This window comes from Quercus lobata, chromosome 4 (assembly GCF_001633185.2).
Source record: "Quercus lobata isolate SW786 chromosome 4, ValleyOak3.0 Primary Assembly, whole genome shotgun sequence".
NCBI classification, from domain to species: Eukaryota; Viridiplantae; Streptophyta; class Magnoliopsida; order Fagales; family Fagaceae; genus Quercus; species Quercus lobata.
The window spans coordinates 11,345,204-11,354,568 of record NC_044907.1 but is presented as its reverse complement, the minus strand read 5'-3'; the positions used below and the strand labels follow the sequence as shown (position 1 = coordinate 11,354,568).

The 9,365-nt window shown below is 36.4% G+C and overlaps 2 protein-coding genes across 2 annotated transcripts; both read left to right on the top strand.

Moving 5' to 3' along the window:
* Positions 1-1,007: 1,007 nt before the first annotated feature.
* Positions 1,008-5,035, top strand: LOC115984047 (putative disease resistance protein At3g14460). Its single transcript, XM_031106926.1, has 2 exons — positions 1,008-4,852; positions 4,946-5,035. The coding sequence occupies exon 1, from the start codon at positions 1,633-1,635 to the stop codon at positions 4,789-4,791; it is 3,159 nt and encodes a 1,052-aa protein (XP_030962786.1). The 5' UTR covers positions 1,008-1,632; the 3' UTR covers positions 4,792-4,852; positions 4,946-5,035.
* A 32-nt stretch (positions 5,036-5,067) lies between these two features.
* On the top strand, positions 5,068-8,239 carry LOC115984048 (protein At-4/1-like). The gene is made up of 6 exons (XM_031106927.1): positions 5,068-5,157; positions 5,234-5,339; positions 5,471-5,526; positions 5,783-5,848; positions 6,067-6,138; positions 8,155-8,239. Exons 1-6 carry the CDS (start codon positions 5,089-5,091, stop codon positions 8,191-8,193), a joined length of 408 nt encoding a protein of 135 aa, XP_030962787.1. The 5' UTR covers positions 5,068-5,088; the 3' UTR covers positions 8,194-8,239.
* The last annotated feature ends 1,126 nt before the right edge of the window (positions 8,240-9,365 follow it).

Here is a 9,365-nt window from a genome sequence, read left to right as displayed (position 1 = left end):
TTGGTTTTTCTCGTTAGGATTTTTCCTATCATAACCATTTTGCCATGCCAAAATTTATTTTTCCTTGCACTTAGATTTTGTAAAATGATTATGTGAATCACATATTAATTTAACATTTGCATAATTAATGTAATTAATCAACTTGAGTAATTGGTTAATTTAACTGAGTTCAACTCAAACCCAACAAAAACATCATCATCAAAGGAAGCTGCAATATGGTGATCTAGGAAAAACCTTGACTCGGTTTGGTATTTTTGCAAGCAAACCATGGCTAACAAAATACATTATCAATAGTGCATTGATATGGCGGCATCTGCTTAATAATTGCCACCAAAATTGGTGAACATTATGGATTGAGAAAAAAAGGAAAAAAAAAAAAAATCATCACCTCTGGTTCCTTCTACTCTTTTACTCAAATACTATGTTTGGAAATTGGAGAAGGGAAAAGAAAAGAAGGGATGTCATTTCTTCCGTTTGGTTGTACAAGATAAAAGAAAAGTGAATGAGTTAGAATGATGATATATCCGTGAGGCCCACTATTTTAGCATCAACCCAATTTGGGCTGTGGGGTCTTAGTCTGCCGCATGACAGTGACACGGTAGGTTGTCTACTTCAGATAGTAAAAGGGGATGCAATTGTAATCCATGGTTGAGATTGAAAGTTGTAAAACAATTTTCAATTTCAACCATCAAATAGAATATGCTAAAAGAAAGTTTAAAAAGTTCAAGTTAAAAAAAGTAAAAAATGTAAAAAAAAATTTGAGAGAGAGAGAGAGAGAGATGAATTACATCAGGTGCTCAATCCGTAGAAGAGTCGTTCATTTTTAAAATCTGGCTCAAGAACTAATTACAGAATCCTCAAATCCATTTGTACTCCATTGTTTTCAACCACTTCACTGTTATTTCCTTCAATTCTTTCCTTTGCAAACAAACAAAAATCCTCAAAGCTTTTGACCCTTCCATTTTGTAGTCCGTTGTTCTCAATCGCTTCACTATTATTTCCTTCAATTCTTTCACTTGCAAAAAAAAAAAAAAAATGGCTGAGGCTGTGGTTGGAGGAGCATTTCTCTCTTCTTTTCTCCAGGTTTTGTTTGACAGGATGGCATCGCATGAAGTACTAGAGTTCTTCAGCCGATGGAAGCTTAGTAAAAAACCACTGATGAGGTTGAAGACTTCATTATTATTTATCAATGCAGTCCTCAATGATGCAGAGGAGAAGCAGATAAATAACCCAGTTGTCAAAGACTGGGTTAACGAGCTAAAAGATGCTGCCTATCAAGCTCAGGACTTGCTGGATGAGATTGCGACTGATGCCTCGCGCTACAAGTTGGAAGCTGAACTGAAGAGTAAGGTACAACTCTTCAACTTGACTTCTCATAGTTGTTTTTACAAGGAAATAGAACTTTAGTTAGAAGAGATTTTAGGCAGACTAAAATTTCTTGCAAAGCAAAGAGACTTCCTTGGTCTTAAAGAAAGTAGTGGTGGTGAGAAACCTTCACCAAAAAGGCCGACGACGTCTTTGGTAGAAGAATCTGCTGTATACGGTAGAGATGGAGATTCGGAGGCCATAATTGAATTGTTGCTAGAAGATGATGGCGGTGGTTATAACATAAGTGTTATTCCCATAGTGGGCATGGGTGGCGTAGGCAAGACCACACTTGCTCAGCTTCTATATAACAAGAAGTTGGTGGTGGAGAATTTTGATGTCAGAGCATGGGTTTGTGTTTCACAAGAATTTGATTTGCTTAGGATCACAAGAACTATTCTTGAGGCAGTGAGTTCCTCGACAGGAGATACTAACGACCTAGACCTACTCCAAGTTAGGTTGAACAAGAGTCTTGTGGGAAAGAAATTTCTGATTGTGTTAGATGATATTTGGAATGAGAATTACTTGGATTGGGAGGTCTTACGAACCCCTTTCAAATCTGGGGCTAAGGGAAGTAAGGTAATCTTAACAACACGTAATGAAACTGTTGCGTCAGTTGCACGCACAGTTCAAACTTATCATCTAAAGCCTTTAACGGATGAAGATTGTTGGTTATTATTTGCAAAACATGCATTTGGCAACAGAGAATCTAAGGCGTATCCGAACTTGGAACTAATTGGAAAGGAAATAGTGCAAAAGTGCAATGGCTTGCCTTTAGCAGCAAAAACTCTTGGCGGTCTCTTACGGTTGAAGTTGGATCCTAAGGAATGGGTTAAGATTGTGGAGAGCAATATATGGAATTTCTCAGATTGTGAAAGTAATATTCTTCCAGCTCTCAGATTGAGTTACCTCTATCTACCTTCACATCTCAAACCATGCTTTGCCTATTGTTCAATATTTCCGAAAAACTATAAATTTAGAAAGGAGGAATTAGTGCTGTTATGGATGGCAGAAGATTTTTTATTGCATCCTAAAAGAGAGAATTTGGAAGAAGTAGGTGTTGAGTACTTCAATGATCTAGTATCTAGGTCATTTTTTCGGCGGACAAGTGGTAGGAGTTCATGCTATGCTATGCATGATCTTTTGAATGATTTAGCTCTCTTTGTCTCTGGAGAATTTTGTTTTAGAATGGAGGCTGACAATTCATATGACTTGTCGGGAAAGACTCGCTATTTTTCATATTCTAGAAGGAAGTTTGATGCCTATGAGAAATTTGAAGCCTTTCATGGAGCCAAGGGTTTGCGAAGCTTTCTACCTTCAAGTGCGTCATTGCAGTCAGCGTGCTTAGGTACTAAAGTTGTACTCCACTTATTACCAGAATTGAGAAGCTTAAGGGTACTATCTCTATCTAAGTACTGGAATTTGACAATTCTACCAGACTCAATTGGTAATTTAAAACATTTACGATATTTGGACCTTTCTCGCACTGCAATCAAAGTATTACCTGATTCAGTGTGTACTTTATATAATTTGCAAACATTACTTCTGTCATTTTGTTATTCTCTCACTGAGTTGCCTGCCAACATGGGATGGCTAGTTAACTTGCGTCATCTTGATATTAGTGAAACAAACTTGATAGAAATGCCAATGCTAATGGGTAGATTGAAAAGTCTCCAAACACTAACTTCTTTTATTTTGGGCAAAAAGGGTGGCTCTGGCATCAAAGAGTTGGGGGAGTTTCAGCAACTTAAGGGAAGCCTTTCTGTTTTGAAGCTAGAAAATGTTGTTGATGCTAGAGATGCTTTAGAGGCCAATTTGAAGGATAAGTTGCAACTTAATGAATTGATATTAAAGTGGGGTGGGGATACAAATGACTCCAAAAAAGATCGAGATATACTAGACCACTTGCAACCTCATGCAAACCTGAGAAGGCTTACCATTGAAAATTATGGTGGCACAATACTTTCAGACTGGTTAGGACATGCATCCTGCAATATCGTATCGGTCCAAATTCGAAATTGTAAGTATTGCCTCTTCTTGCCACCATTTGGTCAACTGCCCTCTCTGCAGAACCTCTCTATTGAGGGATTAGATGGAGTGGTGACTATTGGTTCAGAGTTTTATGGGACTGTTGGTTCTGAAAGCAAGCCGTTTGCATCGCTCCAAACTTTGCGCTTCAAGAACATGTTGCAATTGCAGGAATGGCTTCCTTTCAGAGATGACAATGGAGGTGCAGTAGCTTTCCCTCGTCTCCGACAGCTTTTTATACAAAATTGTTGTAACCTGACTAAGGGTCTTCCGGATAGCCTTTTTTCTTTAAAGGCACTTGTGATTGAAAAATGTCAGCAGCTTGTTGCTTCACTTCCACGTGTACCAGTCATCCATGAATTGAAGTTACAGTATTGCAATGAAGTGTTGTTGAATGAACTACCACCTCAAGTGCTAAAGTTCACAATTAGTGGATATGATGCCTCGGTGTCTTTACCTATGGGTAACAACCACTGCCTTGAGGAGTTAGATATCTCTGATTGTCCATCTCTCAGGTTGCTTCCTAGTATTGGCGAAGCCGATGCACTAAAATCACTTAGTGTCAACAACTGTGGGAACTTAGTGTTTCCGATGCACCGATGCTATCCATCCCTTGAGAGTTTGTGCATAAGAAGCAGTTTCGATTCTCTTGTGTCCTTCCCATTGGAACTATTTCCAAAGCTGAATCATCTTGATATCCACGGATGTCAGAATCTTCATTCTTTTTCATTTTCAAATCAAGGACGGCTTCAGCATCTCTTATCTCTCAGAAGCTTACAAATCAGTAACTGTTCCAATTTTGTATCCTTTCCCGAAGAGGGACTGCCTGCCCCCAACCTGACCTTGTTCCGTGCTGATCACTGTAATAATTTGAAGGCGCTTCCTGGCCAGATGCACACCCTGCTCGCATCTCTTCAGGATTTGAGTATACGTTTTTGTCCAGAACTGGAGTCATTTCCAGATGGGGGGTTGCCATCCAGTTTAAATTCGCTTGAAATCCATTCTTGTGAAAAACTTATCGCTAGCCGCTTGGGTTGGGGTTTGCAAGCACTGCCTTCTTTGAGAAGCTTCTGTATCAGGGGTTTTGAAACTTCAGAATCCTTTCCAGAGAGGGAGCTGCTGCCCTTGTCTCTTACATCCCTTGAAATTTGGAATAATCTGTTTTTGAAATCTCTGAATGGTGATGAACTTTTACATCTTATTGCACTCAAACATTTGGGGATTGGCCGCTGCCCAAATCTTCATTCCATGCCCGAAGATGGTCTGCCAACATCTCTATCTTTTCTGAGTGTCACGAAATGTCCATTGCTGAAAAATCGGTGTCTTAGGGAGAAAGGGGAAGACTGGCCCAAGATAGCTCACGTACCAGTCATAAAAATTGATGGAAAAGTGATCTAAATCTGAAGGGCTTAATTTCTACAGGAACCCCAGCTGTTCAATATATCCAACTTCTTCTCAGGTACACCGCTATCTGTTAATTTACTATGATCCAGTGATTCCTTTTTTTTATTGACCTTAACTAATGCTTTGTTGTGATCTTTGAATAACCAAGGAGAAGCAGCGCTAGTGCTTTGTCTGGTCAGTAGAAAGTCGATGATTTTTTGTCTTTAAGCTTGAAGCTTCCTATTCCTTTCACGTCGATGGTCCTCCCTCTCTTCTCTCTCGCCAATGTGACACAACTGAGAGAATAGAAAAATGGTGGGAAGCAGCAATGAGGAAGAAATGGAGTTGGTGCTGCTCCCCAATTTCGATCTCATCTACCAGGTAACCATATGGTGTAATATATCATATAGAGAGAGAATTGGTAATTGTTAGTAATTGTTAATAATCTTTAATTCAGGATTTCAAGAATGCCATTACGGAGATAGAATTGCTCAAAACCAACTCCAATGCTGAGCTCAAAATCCGAGAAGCCCTCCAATTCACTTCTCATTCTCTCCGCCAAGGTCAAATAGGATTTCCATTCTTTTACTGCTTTGAGTTTGTTATATTCCTCAATAAACAATTTAAATAAAAAAATCTTCTAAAGTCAATTGAAGTACTATGCTCTATATATATATATATATGTACATTGCAGAGAATGAGCGGCTGACCAGACTGCAATCAGAATCTCTATATACCCTTGCTGACCAGGTCCGTCTCTTTTTCAACTTCCTTCTCATCCCTCCACATGAACATGAGCAAATAAGTTGGAAAACATTTTGAATTTAAAATGAGTGATTGTAAAACAAGCTATGAGGAGGAGTCGTGGTTGCAAAATAAAGTTTTAAGTTTTAAAAACGCTTTTTTTAAACCCCCAAAGCACCTAACCAAATGGATCCCTTAATTCATAATAACTATCTTTTTCCTTTGCCTACATTCATTATTGTTTGAAATGCGGCTTGAACAGCGCACAAAATGCCAGAGTTTGAAAGAACTTAATAGAGTGAGTGATGAACGTCTCCATCAAGAATATGTAAGTTTTTTTTTTTGAGGAAGTCAAGAATATGTAAGTCAAGAATAATTTTGACGTTCATATTTTTTGATAAACGTCTCCATCAAGAATATGTAAGTTGATTCCATAATTTCTACATGTTAAATATGTTAAAAGCCTAACAGGGAAAATGAGAAGCTCTGATCATAATTTCTATTGGGTGTACTTGTAAATCTATCTGATTATGAATATGTGAGCAGGAACACAAGAAGTCTATGGATTTGCTTAAGCGAGATTACATGACAATGGTTGGCGTTGGAGGCTCAAATCCGGTGAGTCAAATTATTTTGCTCAAATGTGTTGTGTTTCTTCTTCAGTCGACTAATGATGTTATCATACACCTAGTGGCCTTGTGCATGAGAAGGCAACAAATGAAGCAACTATTAATCTCCTCCGTCAGGATTTAACAGCACATAAAAAACTCATTAATTTGTCAACATCTATTAAATTCTTCTATGCGACCATTACGTGACCAAACTAAAATCTAACCTATCATCACTCCATTAGATATGTTAGGGACTAAAAAAATTCACTTTTAGGTTGTTAATTACTTTAAGGTTGTTAATTATGAACTAAAAGAGAACACTATAAATTTCAAGGGCTAAATTGGTCATGGGCTAAGGTTTTAGGAACCAATGGTATATTTGACTTTTCCTTTAATGAATGAGAAAGATATTATTAAGTACAAAGTCACGTACTGTCACGCCCTGGACTCAAAAGGGTTCACGCCTTAAGTAGTTTCATAAAATATTTCAATAAAACGTGGCTTTAGTCTATGCTAGAGCTGCATTTTAAAAATGCGGCCATAGTTAAGGAAAACAGAAAAAAAAAAAGAGTTTGCCAAAAATTAAATACGGAGGTCCTTAGGCTGTGTTTTTAGCTCAAAAAAACGTAGCCTCAGACCTCTTCTATGGCCCTGCATTTAAAACGCGACTTTAAGGTTTTTTTAAGCTGCGTTTTTATAAAACGCGGCTTTAGTCTATGCTAAAGCCGCATTTTAAAAATGCGGCCACAGTTAAGGAAAACAGAAAAAAAAAATTAAAAAAAAAGTTTGCCAAAAAATTAAATATGGAGGCCCTTAGGCCGTGTTTTTAGCGCAAAAAAACGCAGCCTTAGAACCCTTCTATGGCCCCGCGTTTGAAACGCGACTTTAAGGTTTTGTTTAAGCCGCGTTTTATAAAAACGCGGCTTTAGTCTATCTTGGGCCGCGTTTTTATGGCCGCGGCTGAAAAAACGCGGCCCAAGGCCCCCGCGTTTTGTAGTGCTAGACTTCCATAAAATTCCCAAACTCTTCGAAATCATTCCTTGTCAAAAAGATTTTGTATAACTTCCCAAATAATAAAGTTTAAGATAAAGCATCTTTTAATATTTCCAGATAGCACATGAAATACATTGTCAAATGACGAGATCAAAGATGCTTGTCTTCCCATGCCAATAATTCATACATTTCGCTATATGCAATATCAAACATAATGCGCTTTTCATATATAATCATATATAGTAGAGTCACAACACGACACTTTCTAAGAGAACATAGTCCCACAAAATAATTTTTCAAAATGTTTTTTAACAACAATGTTTTGTGCAATATGATTATTATTATTTTTAATCCCATTAAGAAGCCACTTATCTCGGAAGTCCATCCGAATTTACCTCAACCGGGCACACATAATCATCCAATCTAGTCACTAGGTCCCTCACCAAGAATCTTAGAACCTAAAAACACGAGGATCAAGCCTATCAATAACAAGAACTATTACAAGGTACAAGGTACATCATTAAATTGTCTCTATAAATCTTCAGGGTTTTGCATGTAATTCTATTCTTAAAATTTTAGTTGATAATATGGTTGTGTGACGAGGGGGAAAATCAAACGTCTTGATTTGAATTATATGGAGTAGCAAGTACGGTTAAGCTATTTGTAGGGTAGGTGAATAATCCTGAATTTTTGCAGCATTGCTTGTTATAACGTTTTGAAGATAAAATGGTTAAGGATATTCTTTTTTTATTTACTATATATATATATATATATAATATTATGTAGAGGGTTGTAATTTAGTACTCCAATTTTTAATTACATTTATGGTAAGTATTTTTGCTATACGTTATGTATATCAAACATGTTTGGAGGGTGATATTGTCAAATTTACATTTTGAGAACTTTGAGATCTTTATATGAACATGTAATTTATTGTTCTACCCTCCTATCCATGGTTGTAGCATGTTCTTTTAAATTATAGGATGGAGTTTGTCTAACCTTGGCCAAAATTGCACCATATTTGTCACAGATGAAAAGATATATGTTGCAGCTAACAATGGCAAAATAGATGATTGATGTGGAATCATTAAAATGTTGAATTTTGGTTAAAAGGTTGATATCAGTCTAATTTTTAGCTTCTTTCTTAATTTTAAGTGAATACACGTAAGTTTGTTAAAATGTTAATTTTTACGCCTTATAGGGCTTTAAGGAGTACATGAATTTGATTCTGGATGATGCTAGAGAAGTCAACATCAAGAAGAGCAAAAAATATTTAGGTGGGCTCATTTTCTCATTTTCCTTTACCTTTAATCTCCCAATTGTGCATACTTTGAAAGTGGCACATCTATTTTTTTCTAGGCTAATTACATATTAAAAAAAAAAAAATGTAAAGGGTAGATTCTTCTTAAGAGATGCAACACAACAGCCACCTCTCTCTCTCTCTCTCTCTCTCTCACACACACACACACACACACACACACACACACACAATAGTGGAAAGAGATGATTTCAGCAATTGTGTAAATTGGTATTGTGTTTTTTTCTTCTTCTTTTTTTTCCAAACCCATTGAGGTCTAACATTTTTGTTTACTGGAAATGTTAGAATTTAGATACATCTTGGACATCAAGAATGATTAATGTGACTTTTGAAAAATATTTCATTGAATGAGTATTGAATTAACTATAATTGTGTAATTAATCCTATTGGAGTGTACTTATATTAGTTTTATATTTTCTAAATATGATCTCAAGTTCTTCATTATCACAATATCTCATTGTATGTGATAGATTTTATTGGTTTGTTATATAATTTATACCTTGATTTTTTTTTTTTTTTTCATATTAGGGAAGTTATGTTTCAATTGATTGATTTGTCATTATCAATAGCTTTTCCATGCATCGCACGGGTTAGCGACTAGTATTATCTAATAGTTGAAACTTGAAACCTAGCATTTATTATTGCTATACTCTTGTTAAGTTTCATTAGCATAGCATTTTAGTTCATTTAGTCAACTTTCTTCCATTTGCTCCACTTTGGTCCATTTTGGTGTATTCGGTCCAATGAAGTCCTTTTGGTACATATTGGTCCAATTTGGTCTTTTCAGTCCATTTTGGCCCAATTTTGGACTAATTGGACCTTAAATTGATTCTTTTATATGTTTCCTTTTCAATTTTGGGCTTAAAAATTCATTTTTTTTCTTAAATTTTGGGTTGAAAATTATGATATTTTATTTTATTTGG

Bases quoted from the DNA above. Each gene is read 5' to 3' on its own strand.
- LOC115984047 (XM_031106926.1), top strand. From the start codon at position 1,633: ATGGGTGGCGTAGGCAAGACCACACTTGCTCAGCTTCTATATAACAAG.
- LOC115984048 (XM_031106927.1), top strand. From the start codon at position 5,089: ATGGTGGGAAGCAGCAATGAGGAAGAAATGGAGTTGGTGCTGCTCCCC. The intron at 5,527-5,782 runs GTCCGTCTCTTT...CGGCTTGAACAG, and splicing joins TATATACCCTTGCTGACCAG to CGCACAAAATGCCAGAGTTT. The intron at 6,139-8,154 runs GTGAGTCAAATT...TATTTGTCACAG, and splicing joins GCGTTGGAGGCTCAAATCCG to ATGAAAAGATATATGTTGCA.